Source organism: Miniopterus natalensis, chromosome 1 (assembly GCF_054644295.1).
Source record: "Miniopterus natalensis isolate mMinNat1 chromosome 1, mMinNat1.hap1, whole genome shotgun sequence".
NCBI classification, from domain to species: Eukaryota; Metazoa; Chordata; class Mammalia; order Chiroptera; family Miniopteridae; genus Miniopterus; species Miniopterus natalensis.
In genome coordinates, this window is record NC_142081.1 from 23933862 (window position 1) to 23955845 (window position 21984).

Genomic DNA, 21984 nt, shown 5'->3' on the forward strand with positions numbered 1-21984 from the left:
TATGGTCAGTTTATGAGAAAGGAGCTAAGAATATGCAATGGGGAAAGGATAGTCTCTTCAACAAGTGGTGATGGGAAAACTGGACAGCCACATGCAGAAAAATGAAGCCAAACTACTATCTCACACCATACACAAAATCCACTCAAAATGGATTAAAGATGAAAAACAAATCTTCCATTTTTTCATTACGTTTGACTTTCTTTAATTATTTTCGCCTAGTTGTAATAGTCTTTCAAACATCCTCATCTGCTAATTTCATCCTGTGTTATTTCTGGTTCTGTTTCTATTGAGCAGCTTTTCTGTTGACTATGGGTCATGTTTTCTTGCTTCTCAGCATGTTAATTAAAACAATTTTAAAATCTGTTTACTGATTTTAGAGATAGAGAGGAAAAGAGAGAGGGTGAGAGAGAGAAACATCACTTTGTTGTTCCACTTATTTACGCATTCATTGGTTGATTCTTGTATGTGCCCTGACCTGGGATTGAACCCACAACCTGGCGTATCGGGTCAGCACTCTAACCAACTGAGCTACCCAGCCAGGACAGCATGTTAGTAATTTTTAATTAGATTCTGGAGGCTGTGAATATTATGTCGTTGAATATCTGCATTTTATTTTCATTCATTAACATGGTTAATGTTAAATTGTTGATCTTTGTTTTGGCAGGCAGTTAAGTAACTTGCAGGTGAGTTTGATTTCTTTAAGGCCCCTTTGTAAGCTTTTCTAGGGTGCTTCTGAAGTAGCATTCACTTCAGGGACAGTTCAACCCTATACATGAGGTATGTTCTAAGTGGATGTCAACTGAATTTCCAAGTGAATCATTGAGGATTTCCATTCTGGCTTGTCAGAACTTGAAGGTCTCCCTGCCTTGTGTGAGCTCTGAGAATTATTCAACATACAAATTCCTGCTTGTTTTTTTGTTGTTGACCAGCCTTGTAGAGTTTCACTCAACATATGCATGGCCTAGTACTGGGTAAAGACACATGTAGGTACCTGGAGCCCTTTTTTTCCGTCTAACTCCCTCCTTTCCAGAACTTTACCGTGTAATTTCTAGCAACCCAACCTCCCCAAACTTTGATTCCCATCTCATCAACTCAGTGAAGCTGCTGGGTTCTACTCGGGTCCTTCTTTCTGTGGTCATGATCCAGAAATTGCTTTTATACAGAAAGCTAGGCTGATCCTACAGCTACATGGTTTTAACTCAGCAGCATATTAAGTGGATTGTGTGCCGTGACAAACTGGGGTTTGTTCTAGGAATGCAAAGAAATTTAAGAAAATCAATCGATGTAATAAAACATATTAATAGAATGAAGAAAAAAAGCACATGATTATCTCAGCAGATACAGAGATAGTATTTGAGAAAATGTAACGCCTTTCCATGTTAAAAACAGTCAGCAAACTACTAATAGAAGGAAACTTCCTCAACATGATAAAGGCCATATACAAAGAATCTACAGCTAATGTACTCAATGATGTAGGAATGAAAGTTTTTCTTCTAAGATCAGGAACAAACAAGAATGTCTGCTTTCACGACTTTTGTTTAACATGGTATTGGAAGTTCTAGTCAGAATAGTTAGGCAAGAAAAAGAAAATGCATTCGAATTGGAAAGGAAGAAGTGAAATTGTCTCTATTTGCAGAAGGCATGATCTTTATATGTAGAAAGCTAAAGAATCTACACCAAAACAAAAAAGTACCAAAAAACCTGTTAGAATTAATAATAAATTCAGCAAAGTTGCAGGATGCAAAATCAAAACAAAATCAGTTAAGTTTTTATACATTAATAATGAACAATCTGGAAAGGAAATTAAGTAAGAAATTCCATTAACGATAGCATCAAAAAGAATAAAATACTTATACTGTAAGTAAGTTTAACCAAGGAGACAATAACTTATACTTTGAAAAGTACAAAATTTGGCTGAAAGAAATTAAAGACAAAAATAAGTGGAAATACATCTGACATTCATGGATTGGAAAATTAGTAATGTTAAGGAAGCAATACTATCCAAAGCAACCTGCAGGCTCAATGCAATTTCTGTCAAAATTTCATCAGCCTTTTTGCAGAAATAGAAAACCCCATCCTAAAATTCATGTGAAAACTCAAAGGACCTAATAGCCAGCACAGTCTTGAAAAGAAAGAAAGTTTGAGGGCTCACATCTTCCCGGACTTAAGCACATACTTGTGCACCAGTGTTAAGGCAGCCGCATTATTCACAACAGCCAAAGTGTGAACACAGTCAAATGCACATTGACAGATGACTAGATAAACAAAATGTATATATGTACAATGGATTATTATTCAGTCTTTAAAAGGAATGAAATAATTCAGCTATGTGTTACAATAAGGATGAACCTGGGAGGCATTGTACAAAGGGAAATAAGCAAGACAAAAGAACAAAATAGTATGATTCCTCTTACATGAAGTATGTGGAATAGGCAAGCGTGAAACAGAAAGTACTGTATAATAGAAGTTCTCGGGCTAGAGGAAGGAGGAGTGAGGAGTTATTCTTTAATGGGTACAGAGTTTTTATTTGGTATGATAAAAAAGTTCTGGATATGTATAGTGGTGATGGTGACACAACGTTATGAATGTACTTTATGCCACTGAATTAATGTCACACTTAAAAATGGTTAAAATGTTAAATTTTATGTTACATATATTTTACTACTAAACAAACAGCGAGTTGTGTGTCTAATACAGTTTGACTTAATGTTATGTTTATTTTATCACAAAATAAATAAATAGTGGGTTGCGTGTTCTGTAGAGTTGGATTGATGTCTAGGGGAAATTATAAGATTATCTTGGGATAGAAAAGGCCTACAGTTAAATAGGGGGAAAATAGGGTGTTTGTCAATCTGGTAGTCATAACTCAACAAGTGGCTATTATCATTTGTGTTAGTGGACTGTTTTGTTTCATTTTAATTATGCTCAAAGTTATTATTTGTGGAATAACAGATTATTAAACAATGGTCTACTTTTTAACTTTTAGATTTAATAGACAAGAATCTGAATGAAATGAAGGGTTTTCTTCCCTGGCCTGAAAGTAGGCAGTAGAGACCCCAACTAAGGTGACAGAACTCCAGAATGACCAATTCTTCCTCTGCAATGTACTACCCTTGGGAACTGTCCTACAACAATTGTCCTACCATTTCTTATTCACAGCCAGCCCAAAGACTTTTTTTTGTAAAGCAGTTGTTCATATTTTCTACAAAGATACAGTATAGCAAAATGGTTTAAAACTTACATTTGGAACCAAACATCCTGGCTTAGTGTCTTTTCTTTGAGAAGACTAATTGACCTTTTGTAAAGTTATCTAATCTCTTTATGCCTCACCTTTTAAATTCATCTGTAAAATGTAATAATCACTTCATGTGAGAAGATTGAGGTAACGTATGTACAGTACGTAGCAGAATACCTGGTACATATTTAATGCTCAATAAATATTAGGTGTTGCTGCTACTATTGCTGCTGTTATTCATAAACAAGCTCAAGGTCCAGACCTGGAAACAAGTCCACAAGAAGGCATTTCTTGTTTAACTTTCTAAGGCTTTTATTTTATTTATTTATTTTTTAAAAATATCTTTATTGATTTCAGAGAGAGGAAAGGAGAGGGAGAGAGAGAGACAGAAACATCAATGATGAGAGAGTTATTGATCGGCTGCAGCCCGCAACCCGGGCATGTGCCCTGACCGGGAATCGAACCCTGATCGCCTGGATCCTAGGTTGAGGCTTAACCGCTGAGCCACGCCTGACCGGGCTCTAAGGCTTTTATATTAGGCACTCTTTCTCTCCCAGTCCTATGGAAAAGGGGATGTCATTCTCATGCCATATTTAGTTTTTTTGCGTTTGAGACTTCTAAATTTTGAGACTAAGCAACCCATTTTAATCTTGCTACTGTAAACCCAAATTAATTTCAGACTGAGGTAAAGAGTAAAGAGCATTTATATGAGCATAAGAAGCTGCAACCCAGGATACACGATTCAGGTAGCGACCTAGATTGTGCTCTGGGGAGAACAAAGAGAAGGATTCGTAAAGGCAAAAATCACAAAATGTAATTCTTTCATGCAAATGAAGGATTACTGGCTAGGTTTACCAGGCCTGGTTAGTTCTGATATGCAAATAAGGGAGGCAAAAACTACAAGAAAAGAGATAAAGTCCATATGTGTCTACAGAAGGGTTGTTCCAGGATATTGATGACTCAGCCTGGAGCTGAGTTTAGCAACAGATTTAGCAACTTAATAGCAGCTCTGAGAACTGAGGCTCAAAGGTGCATAGGCTGCAAAGGCCCTACTTTCTTAATAGCCTCCTGACTCCATTTTAGTCCCTCGTCCCTCCCCCCTCCCCACACACCATTATTAGTGACTCCAGTTTAGATATGTGTTTCACACCACATTTTAAAATTTATTTTTTTTAAGCCTATTGAGCCTAGGTCTTTTTCTTTGACTTCTCCCCTTAATCCTATTTGGATCGTAGATTCTGAGAACTGAGTTAATTATATCCTTCAGCTCCATAAAGACATTGTCATCATCAGTACAAGCAAGATCCTTTTTTGGTTTCATTTTTACCCTTCATTTCTAACCTCATCCTGTATCCTTCCCTAATAGCTACTGACTCTAATGTGTCTCCACATGCCCTTAAATGTGCATGCCTTTTGGTAAGTAGGTAATACTGTTTTGTGTGCATGAGTTTTTAATTAATGAGAAGATATTGTGCTATTAATATCAACATCAAATTTTAAACCTCCATTATTTTATATATGATTATTCAATGCTTCTAACTTTTAACTATATTTTAGTTACCAATTCCCCAAAGAATGGACACCTAGATTACAATCAGTTTTACACCATCACAAAACATCCTGCGATTAACATATTCTTACATCCCCCTTTATAGATAGGATGATCACATTGATCCAAACTGAGATGCTTGTGAAATTGAAGGGGAATATTTTGATTACAGGTGTGTATATCAGGACTACCAACAAACCAGGATATGTGGTCCACCCTGTTCATTGTTCTAGGACACAGCCAATAAATCAGCAGATATGCAGTGGGATAGTCCTTCCCCTTTTGTTTCCAGCTGATATCTGTTGCAGTTGATTGGTGAATGTGTTGGACTTATTATTGCTTATTTTTAATACCATTCTTTCTAGATAGTAGTTATGAGGGAGAATGTCTGGGTCACAGGTTATAGACATACTTAAAAGTTTGAGTTCCAGTCCAGTCTTATCCTATTAATAGATAGATGGACTTTTTCATCTCTGTCTTCCCGTATTTCAGGTTTATTCACATTCGTACCGTGTAGTTATTCATCCTTTATCAGACTATCTGGTTTTGGGCTGTACCAGGTACTACTAATTTGCTAACAACTACTCTTAGTGCAGTTACTCAATATAGCAGCTCTGTAGTTTATAAGGATTTTTTCAGATTTGTTAAGGTAATTGGACCCTAACAATTACCTTTTGAGATAGAGAGGGCAGCATTTGTAATTGTTATGTTACAGAAAATGAAGCAGAGGATCAGAGGTATAATGACTTTTTTTAGTCCGCATATCTGTTAAGTTACGGAGTTGAATTTGTGAGCAGGTCTTCTGATTTTCATTTGCTTCTGCAAAATCTGAAAGGGACAGGGAAAAGGGTCAATTTCTGTTTGTGGTTAAAGCAAGGGCTGTCCAGTTTAGCTTTATGTCTTTCTCAGAACATAACACAGTGCCTGACATATGGCAAATCATCAGTGCTTTTTTTATTTATTGCTTGATTTTTGAGAGAGAGAGACACACACACACTGATTGGTTGTTCCACTTATTTATGCATTCATTGGTTGATTCTTGTATGTGCCGGCCCTGACTGGAGATCAAATCCGTAACCTTGGCTTATCTGAATGCTCTAACCAACTGAGCTACCTGGCCAGGGCCAATCACCAGTAATTTTTAATGAACAAATGAACTGGGGATTATGCAGATATCCATAGGGCCCAGATTTGAATTGGTAATGTTGCTGCTACTCAGTGCTTTGGTGATTTCTGTTTATTGCGGCAATGCAAGTGAGTCCAGTTCTGTAAATGTTCTGGCCGAAGAAAGGGATTTCACATCAATCAGTCTAGGAATTCTCATGGTAAGTGGTGTGGTTCATTTACAACCGAAACAGCAGTAGGTTGTAAACATGCCTGTATAATGTGATTTCTGGAGGGAGTAGACTGTACTTGTTTGTTTATAGAAAATTTCAGTAAGATTTCTTCTGCTCTTCTTGTTTAGACACTGTCCTGTAAGTTTAAATAACCAGAAGCAAAGTCCCTCCTCTTTCTTACTACTGTATTGCATTCATCTGCTTAACACATGCTTCCTACCCAAGATTCCCAGAGGCAGCTGTAGTGCTTACTGAGGATGCTGGATTTCATTGAAAGATTTTTCTCCAAATAGTTTGTTCTAGTATTGAGAATGGCTGGTTGGCCTGAGCCACCTACCTCAAACCTGTCACAGTTTTGAAATCATTTCAAAGCCTTCCATAAGGTAGTCTCCACCTACCTTTCCACCTTATCTCGAATAACCACTCACCATCCCTTTTCCAATCCCGGCCACCCACTATAATACAAATTAAGAGTGTTCTAAGAGAAACCATATAGTAACTTACATTTTTTTATACCCTACCCTTCAAGGAAGTTGAAGTGGTCGTCTTCCAGAAGTAGTTCTATCATGTATCGTAAATCCTTCTTTTCATTCTCTAGCCACAGATATTCTGTGCACAACTTATGCTATTTAAGTGAAATATTTCCTGCGGCTTCTCTCTTCAGCCATGCATTTTCTTAAATAACAGATTAATTTTCTAGTGCTTATATTAATATTATGAGCTTTACATGCAAGTTCTCATCCCACCAATGAGGAGAACTTTTAGAAAGCCCACTTATGTCTCTTTAAGTATCTGCTTTCTATTGAAACCAGTAGTAGGCTAGTGATTATGGCTAGTCCTTCCAATTGTGCTACCAGATTTTTGATTTTTAATTGTTTCCAAACTATCTCCTTTCTCTTTGCACTGTGCTTTGACTTATACAGTACCTGACATAAAGAAAACCCTAGGGAAGTTCTGTTTTTTTCTTTTCTTTTTAATGCATAGGTAAAATCCCTTTATAACAATGGTTTTCATAAACTGAAATCCTTCCCACAACTTAGTGGTTGGTCCATTGAAATAGTACTTTGGTAGTCAGTTTTCTTCTTTTATTTTATTACGTTAAAAACACTTAAATGATACCTACTCTCTGAACAGATTTTTAAGTGTAAAATACACTATTGTTATCTGTAGGCACAATGTTGTACATCATATATCTAGAACTTACTGTTGTGTAACTGAAATTTTATGCCCGTGCCTGTTTAATATAGTCACTCTTAGAAGCGAAGGATAGAATGGTGGTCACCAGAGGCTGGAGCAAAGGGGAAATGGGCGTTGCTAATCATTGAGTAGTCAGGCTTCTTCTGCACATAAAACTTAGCAATCATTGTCCCCAAGTATATGGTTGTTTGCACTTGAGGTAGAAAAGGAAAAAAGAGTGAATTTGGTGATTTAGTTTATCATGAAGCATCACTTACTTTTCTAATTCTAGGTTTCCTGCCAACACTTACACTACTGCCCCCTCAACTTAAAATAGAAAAAATAAATGAGACTACCAAGACCATTTCTTCCAAAACACCACCATACCCAAAGTCTCCCAAAGGTTGGGAGAAGTATGGAAGGGAAAGTTTGGTTAGGAATCTCTCTTCCACTAAATTAGGAATTTTATTTGCTAATTAGTTAAAAGCGTAGCTGCTTCTCATGAACACAGCTAACCCTGTTACATTAAGGAAAGTCAAGAATTGGGTTCACTGAATGCCATCAACAGATTCAGAATCACATCTTAAAATAATCACCATTATTCTGTCACTGAGTTAGCACAGATCTTTATTTATATTCAACAAACCATGTTGGTCACTGTGTTCGTATTTTTAGTTCTACCTGATCTGAGTGGGCAACTCTAGATTCTCCTAGCCTCTGTTGGTGATAACTCTTCGCTGACCTTGCCCATGAGTGTTCACCAGCTACATCAGTCTGCCTCACCAGCCTCCCCTCTCTACTAGGCCTTTCCTCTCTCTTTCTCTTCTTCTCTAATCCCGTTCTTTTTCTTCACCCCTGTCTCCTTCACAACTCCTTCATGATTTTCTCTGGGCTGGGCTTCAACATCGTCGGTGGGACAGATCAGCAGTATGTCTCCAACGACAGTGGCATCTACGTCAGCCGCATCAAAGAGAATGGGGCTGCGGCCCTGGATGGGCGGCTCCAGGAGGGTGATAAGATCCTCTCGGTGAGAACTGGCTTCGGCCTCCTTCAATGTCCCTTGCTCCCTAGACCCTGCTTCCTACTCCTAGCGCCTTCCTTGGTAAGATTCCTGCCTGCCTTTTTGGATCAGGAAATATCCAATTTGTAGAGTTCAGTGGGAGGGACCTTGATCAGTGATCTTTTCCAGCCCTGCCCTAGAATATGGAGTATATTAACTTGCTTGATAGACAAAGCAAAATTAAGTCCAGAGTGTGAAGTTACTTACCCAAGTTCAAAAACATGAAACAGGGTTGAGGGACTGGCGGGTGGGGGGAGGAACTTAAAATCCACAATTTTTGTTGTTCTTCCATTATACTTTATCACTTCCTCTTTGTAGAATAAAAGATTAATGTCTCCCTTTACACCAGAAGCAGCAAAAAAAGAATGTAGGAATTGTGTTCTTTTTAGACTCAGAGCCCTTTTTCTACCCATTATTAATATAAAAAATTGGAATGCAGTCTGATTTGGATATCTGTCCACTGTGCTCCCATTTCATTCTGCTAATGCCTCGGGTAAGACCCTTACTACATGGTAACCATTAATTTTATTGTTTTCTGGAAGTTCCTAAGGCAGGGACCACATCTTTTTTTAACCTTTTACATTCTAGCACAGTGTTTAATATGTATTTAACAAATAAAACAAGTTAGTAAATTCAGGCAAGCCCAAGCAAGGTTGGCTGATCAGAATATAAATAAAGCATCATGGATGGTAATATCCCACTGTAGTCCTTCTCACTGATCATTTTCCCTCTTTTTAGTCCATTAAGCTTCTGGACCCCATTTATTAATCTGTTGAGATAGAGACAATGATAGTGTAACCTACCCTTTATCTCAAAGGATATTGAGAAGTTAAGAAGCAGATTTCCTATAGCTCCAAGGAGGCAGACATTCTAAAGACATGAAATCAACTTGAGTGGTACATGAAGGAAAACTTGACAGGGGTTAAAATAAAGGTGTAGCATGTAGTTAGAAACTATACAGTCCCATATTTTGACACAAGAGGGACTTGAAAAGTATAAGGGTTAAGAAAGCCATCTTATTTGGAAAGCTTTGGTTAAAGGTATATTATTGAAAAATGAGAACGGTTGGAAGTTTTTCAGCACCATAGACTAAGCAGTATGCTGAGAACTTTAAACTTATTTAATATTGTAGTAACCTTATGAGTTAGGTACAATTATTATGCCTATTTTGCAGCTAAGAAAGCTGAGGCTTGGTAAGGTCAAGCAGCTTGCCCAGGGTCACACAAGTAGTAAGTGCAGAGAGGCTAAAACTTAGGCCTGTCTGAATTTGGAGCCTGTACTCTTTTTTTTCTTCTTTTTTTAAAAATTTTATTGATTTTAGAGAGAGGAAGGGAGAGGGAGAGAGAGGAAGGGAGAGGGAGAGAGAGATAGAAACATCGATGAGAGAGAGACATTGGTCATCTGCCTCCTGCACACCTCTTACTGGGGATCGAGCCAGCACCGCGAGCGTGGACCCGGACCTGGTATCAAACTGGTGGCCTCCTGGTGTGTGGGACGGTGCTCGACCGCTGAGCCACAGCAGCCAGGAGGAGCCTGTACTCTTAACCAGCTACTATACTGCCTCCTAACAGGTCAATGGGAAGCTAGGATTAGTTATCCTAAACAGAAAGTTGCGTGGTGAGTTAATAGTAGATTTTATGTAAAAACGGTTTTATATAAAAATGGAAATTAGTCTTTCTATAAAGGGTAGAATTGGATAAGGAAGAAAGGACTTAAACTTCAGTGCGAGAGAATTTGTTGGACAGCAGCCGAGATGAAGAGCCATCGCCCCACAGAGAAATTATCACAAAGCCACTCTAGTTGTTAAAAAGGGTAGGACATGAATGTCGAGGAGAGAAGTAGATGTCTAAATAACTTAGTTCGCTTGACTTTAAAATTTATAGCAAAGAGGATTTCACTTTATCAAAATACAAGATATTATGAAGATCTATACAAGGTATTAAGTATTACAAATATATATAAAACACATTACAAAGAATGATTCCAGTTTATGTTCTGTCCAATAAGGAAAAGACATGTGAAAGAAGGGAGAGGAAAGTGCAAGTTAGATATGGAGAGAGATAAAGAAGACAGAGAAAGAGGAAACGGTGGAGCATATATAGATAGAAAACGCCAGCATATCCTCTCCATTCTATCCAGATCTATAGTCGTTGACTCCAGTTTCCCTTCCAAGAGTTTGCTCCAAAATTACTCTTTCTAGATCCCATTCCTTAAGAAAGAGTGACTCTCTTGTCTCACCATCCTGTTTCCTCTTTATCCTTGAGTGAACTAGTTAGCCATTAATTATTAAACAATTAACATCTATGCTTTAGCTCACTTTATCCCTTTGACGTACTTGAGTACTTTTTATTGGCTTTGGAGTCTCTATAAAATGATGCCAAGTTATTTGTTAGCCTATATTCCCATTCTTTTTGTTGTTGTTGTTAATCCTCACTCGAGGATATTTTTTCCATTGATTTTTAGGGAGGGAGGGAGGGAGAGAGGGAAACATCAATGTGAAAGAGACACCTTGATTGGCTGCCTCCTGCATACGCCTTGGCCAGGATGGGGGATTGAACCCACAACCCAGGTATGTGCCCTTGACTGGGAATCGAGCCACACACCCTTTGGTGCATGGGCCAACACTCTAACTACTGAGCCACACCTGCCAGGGCCCCATTTAGTCTTTATGGACTTTCCTATTCTCCTCACATGGGTCCCTGTTGTAAAATATGCCCTAATTCTTTCTTTTAACTTTTGCTAGATAATCAAACTAAGAGTATGCCCCTTCCTTAGCACACAATCGTTTTGGATAACTAATAGAAGTATCATTACATTATCTAGATTTCTTGTGAGTTGTTATTGACCATTAATTTAATCTTTGCATTTCTCCCCAAATCCCAATGTTTTGTCTTCATTTCAAGTTCTAAAATTAAATAACTGCATATTTTATTATGCAGTTTTCCCTTTCTCATCAAAAGTGAAGTTTAATTTTTTGTGATCACTGTGGATGGTTTAAACTGAAAAGAAAGAAAAAAATTTCTTTAATAAATGTAAATGATATTTAAGATTTAGGCCCTATTACATCTGATAACCATGAAACAAAAAAACAGATATTACCAATAGAAGAACAGACCTGGGTTGAGATGAGGGCAAGAGATTCCTTATCCAAAGTTCGTTTGTGTGTGTGTGTGTGTGTGTGTGTGTGTGTGTGTGTGTGTGTGTGTGATGGCAAGGATGGTTTAATATTTGTATAGGTTACCAGGGAATCTGAGGGAAATTTACTTTTGTGGGGAAAAGAAAAGTCAGCTGTATAGGTTTCTCATTTTTCCCATGTGTCTGCCTAAATGAAGAGAGGTGGGTAGTCAAGAATAGTGAGTCGTCAGTGAACTATACATTTTTATAAAGCTTAGGGTGATATAGCTAGTTATTGTACTGCACAGATGAGTGTATCATTTTGACCACACCCCTTAGATAACAATGGCACAGATCAGGCCGTTAGTCAGCTGCATTTCATATTCTGTTCAAATGCACTTATTAATTTGGTGGATGAAAGAGTTGAGTAGTCATCAACATTTATCAACTATTGTACTTGATGGCCTGCAGAGCACTGTGCCAGGTGCTATGGAAAATCAAAGAAAATAAAAGACTTGTTTCTGCCCTCAGCTTAGAAATCAATAGGAAAGACCCACCAGAAATCCTCATCCAATCAGCTGCAGAGACATTGAAATATACAGAATCCTTTAGACAAAGTACCTCTAAGGAAGAGTCTTTGTCTTGTCATCTCTGTACCTCCAGGATGTAGGCCTGAGGCTGACACAGAGTAAGTATCTAGTAAGTTACTTGCTCTGTGAATATATTACAGCATGATTGACATTTTGGGTTGGGCCTGATTAATTGGAACAGGATAATATTTTTCCTTCAATTTTGATGGAAAAAGAGACATCCCCCCTCCCCAAAGTTGCAGTTCATTTCAGGATCTTGGTAAAAAATTAAAATATCCAGAGTATAATCTGAGGTCAGTGCTTATTAAATTGAGCCCATTTTTTCCTCTACGTCTTACACATCTCCATTTATATTATCCTATAGTTAATAGAGTTCTTGTAACTAACATCCTGAGATAATGCTAGATTATCCTGAGGCAATTCAAAATGATTAATCGTCAAAGAAAACTAATTTTAACTCAGTTTATTCATTTCCTAAGGCAGGAAATAGGAAACTCGTTTTTAAAGACTGCTAACAACCATAGTTAAAGCAAAACATTTGTGTTTTCCCATCAGAGCACCTAGAGTACCACCATCCCAATTCGCCGAACATTTAGTAAAATTTTCTAGCATATTGCAAATCTGCCATATCTCAGGTTCAGTAAAAAACTTACTATGCCATGAGTTACGGAAGCTGAAGTAGTAAGTTTAGGAGTGTTCTAAGATTTCTCAGTTGAGTAGCTCTTGGTACTAGAAGTGAGGTCCAAGACCATCTGGCCGTCACCCAGAAGTCTGTTACCAATGCAGAGTCCCAGGAACCTTCCTAGACCTGCGTTATAACAAGATCCCTGGGTGAGTGTGAATAAAGTGTGAGAAGCACTGCTCTAGGCAAATATCTTTCAAGCCTTTTAAATTATTACCTATAATAGGAAATACACGTGTGCCTATGGGGGCACAAACACACACACAATTGAAGCAAAGTTTAACAAAATAATAATTCTTCTATATGTGATGATTTCTGATATGTTGTGTTCTCTTCTCATTTCACTTTTTAAAAATTAAATACTGGATTGCCTTCACTGTCTTCTGTAATAGGTCAACAGACCATATATTGTTTTAAAAATCACCACTGCAGTGAATGGAAAATCATTGATGAAATCTGTGGATGCGTAGAATATGTATTAAATAGGGTAAATAGAGTGGGTATGGCAACCAGTGAGAAGACTATTTCAGGCATTTTAGGTTAGAGCTAACTCAAACTTCAGGATCACCTGGAGGGCTTTTTTAAAGCACAGAATACTAGGATAGGGCCTAATAATTTTCACGTGAAGCAAGTTCTCCAGTTACTGCTAATGCTGCGGACTCTGGGACCACACTGAGACCCTCTGGTCTGTATTAGTAAAGATGGTGATAAAGAAAGTGGATATCACATATGTTTAGGGGTAAAGCTTACAGAACTTGGTGGTTAATCAGTATGAGCTGGAATCTGTAAAAACACGTAGAGGAGGTAAATATTAGAAAGCAAATTTGTCTTTGGAGTAGAGATGACATTGTCAAGAAAGAAAGAGTCATAATTTGTTTTATGGGGTTGCTTTACCTTGGGCAAAGGATGAGAAATGGTTCTTTAAAAAAAGAATCCCCTTTGCATTTCTAAAAGACCTCTTGTTTGGGGTTTTATTTATTTATTTATTTATTTATTTATTTATTTTTAAGCAATTAGAGTAAAAGTCCTCTTATATTAGAATACCGTTAGGCTTAACTAGGAGGGTCAAAAGACATAATTAGTATAATGTGCCCGTGCCCTGTATAGCACCTTCTTTTGCCTGATGTCTCCAATATCTTTCTTCCTGTTAGCAGAAGGAGGCTCAGCAGAGGACCAAGTTTACATACACACTGAGTCATTGGTGGGTAAAGCTTCTAATAGGGCCCAGGCTTTTCAGCTTTGTGTCATACTGAGAATATGTCAGTCAGGCTTTGTGTAGTTATGGCTTTTTCAGGGTGTACTCTGCAACCAAGCCTCAGGAAATCACGTGACACTTATGCTCAAGTGTTATTCAACACTATTCATGTATTATAGGGATTATAATGATGAGTTGAGATAGGAGCTCTCCAAGTTATTTACAGTAGAATGTAAAGTGATTATGATATAAGGCAGAGTCTGGTTTGAGCTTTAAGATGGTTATATAGTACAGAGAGTCAAGGGAGCATATCAGTCACATCTAGAACAACCTTGTCAGTGAAGTGGCAGTTAACTAAATTGCTTTTCTAATGCTACTTCAATATATTCAAATGAATAAAAATATTAATATACGATCACATATTTTTATACAACTCTAAATTTTTTCAATGTGTTATGTACAGGCGTGTCCCAAAAGAATGTCTACTCACTTTAACAGCTGATAGCTCAGTTTTGAAAATGAAATGTATTTTAATAAACACTGCCTTTATAATTATTCAAAGTGTGTGTATACATTTTTGGGGGAACACCCTATATTAGATACAAATGAAACTGCAGAATCAAGAAAAATTCAATTTACAGCATTAACGTGATGGATGGTTCCATACTACTGAAATAAAATCCCTGCTTACAGTGTAAATTTCTATAGTTGAGCGTTTTAAAGTGAGGGTTTTGAGGCCAGGCAGCTTGAGTTTGAATCCTGATTTTGTTGCTCCCATTGTATATGCCCCTGCACAAGTTGTATAGCCTCTCTAGTTTTATCAATAAAATGGGGCTCCTAGCTTATGGGACTGTTGTGAAGACTGAATAAATTCGTACACGTAAAATGAACGGACAGCTCCAGAGATGATGATAAATATGCAGTGGTTCCTGGCGATTATTACTGACTACTGTGGCAAAGATTATTTTGAACTCAGTATATATTTTTAAATCCTCATCTGAGGATATGTTTTTATTGATTTTTTTTTTTTTTTTTTTCAGAGAGAGAGAGAGAGACAGGGAGAAAGAGAGAGAGAAACATCGATGTGGGAGAGAAACTTTGATCAGTTGCCTCCAATATGCACCCTGACTGGGGATCAAACCTGCAACCTAGGTATGTAGGACAACACTCCAGCCAACAGCCACCCAGCCAGGGTTGAACTCAGTATTCTTGCCGTTGAATGTCATATAGTTCTCTCACTTGCATTCATATTACTATGAAACTTGTCTCTGATATTGAGCTATGACATATCTGGCACTTTGTTAACAGAACTGCATCATTAACTTATTTGTCTATCTCTGAGAGGAAGTAAATAAATACCTATTTCTTTAAATGAGAAATACAGTTATCATATGGGCTAAATTAGGTAAGTGAGTATTCTCACTGCAGCAATCTCACACCTATTCTCTCCCCAGGAATTAACTTAAAAATCAAGTCATTGAGAATGACTCAATTCAGAAAACTTGAAGTTCTTTCCCTGTGGCATATCTACAAAAAAAAAACAACAAAAAAATGGGTGTGGCTCAGCGGTTGAGCATCGACCTAGGATCCAGGAGATCTTGGTTTGATTCCTGGTCAGGGCACATGCCCAGGTTTCGGCTCAATCCCCAGTGGGGGACGTGCAGGAGGCAACCAATCAATGACTCTCTCTCATCGTTGATGTTTCTCTCTCTCTCTCCCTCTCTCTTCTTCTCTCTGAAATCAATAAAGATGTATATTTTTTTAAAAGATCCTTTCCCTGCCTATTAATTTTTATTTTTAAAAAAATGATGTGATCAGAACATGGTTTGGTAGCATGAAATCAAAGTCCATCAATTTAGAAAATCTTGTATTCATTTCTATACTATGGGTACCAGGTCTGATTTTATTTAAGATCAATCTTGGAAGATAAATAGAATTGTTTTAAAGGAAAGGGTATTCAGATGGTGGATATAGCTTAAGCACAGGTATGAAAATAAGAATATATGTTTTTTGTCTCGGGGTCAATAAGTTATGTGATTTAGCTAAAGCAAAGGATATGTGAAAGGGAGTAATGAGAGGTTAAATTAGGAAGGTAGATTCCAGCCATTTCCTGGAGGACTTTGCATATCAGAATGAGAAATCAGGCATGTACTCTCCCCTCCCCTGTTCCTACTTCTGTTTTTGTTTTTGAGCCATAAAGTGGTATAAACAGAATTGTGCTTTAGAAAGATTGGTCTGGAGACATAGTGTTTGAATAGGGTGGTATGGGGGAGTACCCAGAGAAAAGTAAATCAGAAAGAAGATTACAATAGTTCAACTAAAAGTATCCACAGCCTAAAGAGAGAGGTAATAGAAAGAAAATAATAGCATATGAGGAATGTCATTATGTTAGACTATAGGATTTTGCAATATATTATATGTGAATATTGACAGAATGGGGAGAGTTTAAAACTATTATCAAAATTTTAGCCTGAAGGGATGGTAGTGGCAATAAGAAGGAAGTTGGGATAGTCTGGTTTTGTGGAAAGTAATAAAGAGGCCTTGGAAGTGTTGAATTGGGGCCTAGCAGAATATCGAAGTACAGGTACCCAACAGGAAATTAGGTAAATCTGGAAGTAGAAGTAGGGATACAAATTTGGGGGTTGTCTTGAAGATTACAGTTGACCTTGTGAAAGATCACGTGGGAGAAAAAGTAAGATGACAAGAGACAGCTGGCACAGGAATATTAAGAGGGAAGGAAGAGGAAAGGAATTAGGAAGGGAATAGTAAAGAACCAAGAGAGCCAAGTATTCATAACCGACAGGGGAGAGCTGCAGAATGGGGAGGTGGTCTGGAGCCTGCAAAGGGGGCTGTAGGATTTGATTATTGGATTTCACTGCATAACGTTGAAGCCCAAGGCTTATGCCAAGTGGTGACTAATGTGGAGTAGAAGTAATTAGTAGTAGTAGGAACTATTAATTTGGGAAGGCCAAACTGTTGGTAGATGAATTCACCAAGGATATTGGCAGGAGATAGAGTGGAAGGACTACAACAAACCCCTAGGAGAAGGAACACTGTCAAGGAAGACAGAGGGTTCAAAAAGTCAATGACTTGGGCTTCCACTGAGCAGAGAAGAGTCGGTGAGTCAAAGTGGAGGAGTAGTGTAGTGCAGAAAGAATGATAAAATGCAGGGCACTTTCAGCTTCCTTCCGGTGTTTAAAAACCCTAATCCTAGCTTCTACACTTACTATGTCTTTGGGTAAATTACCTAACCTTGCTAAGCTTCAGTTTCTTCATCTGTGAAAACAAGATAAAAATAGTGTCTGCCTGATAGGATTATTGTGAGAATTAAATTAGATAATTCATAATGTAAAGCATGTAGCACAGAGCCTGCTGAGTAAACATGTTAGATAGATGTTTTTGCTGCTGCTGCTGTTGGTGACATTGACATGTGTAACGGATAGGTAGTTCTTGCATAAAGTGGGCTGTGCTGTGTCACTGAGTGCAGCATAGGATAGATAGCACTGTAGCCAGTGTCACTCCTGACACTAAAAAGTATTAATACCAGTGGTTCTTCACATCTCTCACCTCTAAGTGGTAAGACTGACCTACCCAGAAGCATGCTTGTATTATCACAGAAACATGTTTTTTGGTAAACTTGAGGAGGATAGGAGTGTTAATGGGAGCAAGGGAAATTGTTCACAATAGAACAAGACCAACAGAATGGGCCAGTAGATCTGTACCACACCAAAATAAATTGTGGGAGAGTTTCATATAATTATATTTCTGGAGTTGAAGGTGGCAATACCAGGGATTAGAAATAAACCTGGAAGACCATGCTAGCTGTAGAAAGCTAGGCCGATGCTTATGGAAAACATACAAATACAGCAAAAAGAATTCCAGGTGTCCAAATGAGACAGGCCATAAGAGCTAAGATGAAAGGGAGACTACTTTTTTTTTTTTTAAGTTAAGTGATCTTCACATGGCCCATGGAACTTCAATTTTAGGAATACATAGCTTTGAAAAAAGTCATGCTGAGTTCTAAGGGACTTTACCCATTCTCCTAACCCTTGGAATTTGCTCTTGTAGGAGTTTGTTTTTTAAATGTTTGGTCACACGAAAGTAAATCTTTGACTTCAGAGAGTTTACATTCTACCACTTACTACTTTTTCTTGCTGTTTTCCACAGGTAAATGGCCAAGACCTAAAGAACCTGCTGCACCAGGATGCTGTAAACCTCTTTCGTAACGCAGGCTATGCCGTGTCCCTGAGAGTGCAGCACAGGGTAGGTGTCGTGTAGGTGTCGTGTTATTTGCTGCTAGGAACCTGGCACCAGGCTTTTGTACCTTTCTTGTGAATAAACCCTGTGATGTAATCTTCAGTGGTGTGTTTGGCTTTTTTTCCTTTCGCTCCCATTCTTTTTTTTCTTGTTAATCCTTACCCGAGGATATTTTTTCCAATGCTTTTCAGAGAGAGAGTGGGAAGGAGGGAGGGAAGGAGGGAGGGAGGGAGGGAGGGGGGAGAGAGGGACATCGATTGGTTGTCTCCCACACGCACTCCGACTGGGGGCAGGGAGCGAACCCACAACCCAGGTATGTGCCCTTGACCGGGAATTGAACCCTCTACCCTTCGGTGTGCAGGCCGACACTAACCACTGGGCCACACAGGCCAGGGCCACTCCCGCTCTTTTGAACAGCTTGTGTGGCAAGGGTCTTCTGGAACTCTGCTTATCATCAAAGGAAATTCATCACAGTATCTTTTGCAACCCAGGTCCTAGCTTCAAGGTAATGTACCTTAAAGATAAAACTTGACAACCAAATTGAAATAAATGGGGGAGAAATACCACCACAATCAATTTTTCAGTAGAGAAGGAAAACATATGTCTGCCATTGAACATTCTTGTTTATAAAACTCTAAGTACAAAGATGGTGGGCTTTCTCATGCCTACTCACTGTGTGCTTTTCCCTTTCACCTCCACGAACCATTTACTTATCAGTTTGGTGACGCTCCTGACCAAAGCCCTGATGCTCAAAGGTGAGCTCCAGGAGAACGGAAAATGGAATTCAGGATTCAGTCAAGGCAGCACCTATCCCTGTATCCACTTCTTAGGTCAGGTGTCTTATAATTTGAATGATGGAAAGAGAAGCCTATAGACATAATTCCTCCCATAGCAAGGATTTTGGGGGCATTTGCAACACAGGTTCAAGGTGTCTTTAAAGTTATTTCCTCTTAACTTGATGCCTGGATGTGATTTCTTTTTACTGACTTACCTCTGAATCTGTTTACCTCCATTCCATACAGATTTCACCTTTGTCCATGTCCAGTGTTACACAATAGGGGATGAAGGACACAACCGCATCTTAGAAGGGAGTGGGTGCCTTTTGAGAATTGTAAAGCATTTCCAAATAATGGCATTACACCGATGTGCAACTTACGGTTAGATAACAGATCATTTAAATAACATCGCTCAGATCTGCTCTTATTGTACTCTAATGACTGATAATCTTTCTAAGTAAACGTTCTAGGAAGATGGACGTCCCCCCTCATCCCGCCCAATAATTTTCAGGTTTCTTATAGGATCGATGGACTTCATTTCATATCTTCATTTCCCGATATGATACACGTAGAACTTGGTGGAAGCAGTACAAAAGCAGAAAGGTGTTATCTCATTTACCTTCAGGGTTCCGTTAGGTCAGTAGCACAGCAAAGTCAGATGCCTCCCCATAAGACTTATTTTGTTTCCAAAAAATTGGTGACATTGATGTATCAAGTAAGAACAAACGGAGAGGACACCCTCTGCTAGGTAGTGCCTGGATTTGCAGCTTTGGGTAGTCTAGAGACTGTAGACCCAAGTAATGTGTCAACCCAGATATTTCAGTTGTTGTAAACACACATTGGTCACTAGAGTTAACATTTCTCTTTCCCTTCCAGTTACAGGTGCAAAATGGGCCTATAGGACATCGAGGTGAAGGGGAGCCGAGTGGTATTCCCATACCTATGGTGCTGGTGCCATTGTTTGCCCTCGCCATGGTAGCAGCCTGGGCCTTCATGAGATACCGGCAACAGCTTTGAAAAGCTTGCTTTCTCCCAGTGCTCCTGATGAGGAGAACATTTCTTCCTTTCTCTCATCCTCCCTGCCATTCTCCCATATCTTTCCCTCACTTTGCATAGCTCACACATGATTTAAAGAGACTGCTTCCCAGCCTAGAACCTTGCTGTTCAAAATCTCCAAGTCCTTGTTTTCTAATGGGAGAGGAAAGGCATTGTTTGAAGGAAAGCTGAAGAAAAGACTTGCTTAGAACAAATGAGGAGTTGGACATTTTACTAGGACCGCCAGTAGAAGTTCAGCTACAGCCAAAGAGGGAAAAGTCCAGTCTTCCCGTCACCATGGTGATACCTATTTTCTTAGCTGGCATGCTGCAAAGGCCAGCGGTGTGATATAAGAGGAAGAGAGGATTTTTCTTTTTAATGATCTTCCTTGGGAAGTTTTTGTGGTCTTTATTTACTTTCTGACAACATACTTGGGTGCCTGTATCAAACAAAACATAATGAGGAGACCATTTTTACTTTTTAAAAAACAAATATATATCTACACATGTATACACATACATGCATAAATGATAGTATAACAGTGATGCCTTATGGAGAGGTAAAGAGGTAGAAAGCTGCCCTGTTTTCTAGGTTCCTGATGTAAGGGATGATCTTAATTGAGGGAGTGAGAGAGAGCCTGACAGGATGCCCAATCTGAGTCATTAAAAAAAAAAAACAAAACAAAAAACTAAAGCAACTAATTTAAAATCTTAGAATTCTTATTTTTCTCATAATAATTAAGGTGAAATTGAGGCAAAATTCCATAATACAGCTTTGCGCATGTCAATCTGTTCGAAAACCTTTGAGATTTAAAGATAAATCTTGCCAATCTGTGGTCTGCCCTAGTGACTTTTTTGATACCTTACAGTCCTGTGAAAGTATCAGCTGGAATGATTGTGGTCAGAGCACTAGTGATGGGGCCAAACCAACCGAAAGAAAAAACTCTAAAAAGAAAGAAGATAGTGCCTCCAAGGTGGTGCCCGAGCGCTCAGGCTATCAACCAGTCTTTCCGGTTTCTAGTAACAGGCAAATCTTAGCGAAGGAACTGCTCCTGGGCAGCAAGGGCATGAAACCAGCCGTGCTTCTGATTCAGTTCAGTTTAGAGGGTTTGGATTGCTAGTTGTTGTTTTTTTAAAAAAAGTTCTTAACACTGGGCTTTTAATGAATGAACAATTTTGTGGGGAAGGGAAGAAAAGGTTTGTTTGTTTAGGAGGGAGGGAAGCTCCGTAGGGAAACCTTGAGGGAAGGATGCGGAGGAATGGATGCTGGGGAATACTAAGGCTAATAATAAGGTAGGGACATCCTGGTTATGTGCTGCTGAAGGGTGGTTTTAAAGCACTCAGGAGAGCTGGCCCAAGGCTAATTTCCTGGCTTCAAGAAAATCATTTCCATAGTCCAAATATACCGGCTAGACCATCGGCCTTATGCATACAATCTTGACAACAAGAGTATGAGGACTTTCCCTCGGATGATCAGTTGTGTCTGTTTTTTAGCTCAGATGATCTAGCAGGTATTTTACAAATGTTGATTGTACATCAGCTTTGTTAATACACTTTTACAGAGTAGTAAAATACATGTAGCCTCCATCCTAAAGGGTTTTTTGGTTCCAGTTTGGAAGAGAACACCTATACACATAAAACGTAATTGGCCTCATAGTCAGGGCAATGTTAAGTTGGTGTCAGATTTATATTGCAGACAACAAAAGGGAAGAGTTACTGAGAATTGAGACACTTGAGAGAGTTCCATGGAGGAAGGGGACAACTTAAGGACCCTTTAGGAGCTCACAGTCTAGTTAGGAGAATTTGTAAGTAGATGAGAAATTAAAAGGATATATATCATCAGGTTAAATAACAGTTGAAAACACTAATAAAAGAAATAGTACTGTTCACAACACGTAGCAAAAAAAGATATGCAGACAGCCATCACTTTTTTTTTTTTTTTAAAGGTATTCAGAAAAAGAAAGCTGGCACATAATGAC

At 38.6% G+C, this 21984-nt stretch overlaps 1 protein-coding gene across 1 annotated transcript; it reads left to right on the plus strand.

The window, feature by feature from the left end:
• Nucleotides 1-7205: 7205 nt before the first annotated feature.
• On the plus strand, nt 7206-20768 carry LOC148094058 (synaptojanin-2-binding protein-like). Its single transcript, XM_087819529.1, has 3 exons — nt 7206-8324; nt 18106-18201; nt 19848-20768. The coding sequence occupies exons 1-3, from the start codon at nt 8175-8177 to the stop codon at nt 19986-19988; spliced, it is 387 nt and encodes a 128-aa protein (XP_087675655.1). The 5' UTR covers nt 7206-8174; the 3' UTR covers nt 19989-20768.
• The last annotated feature ends 1216 nt before the right edge of the window (nt 20769-21984 follow it).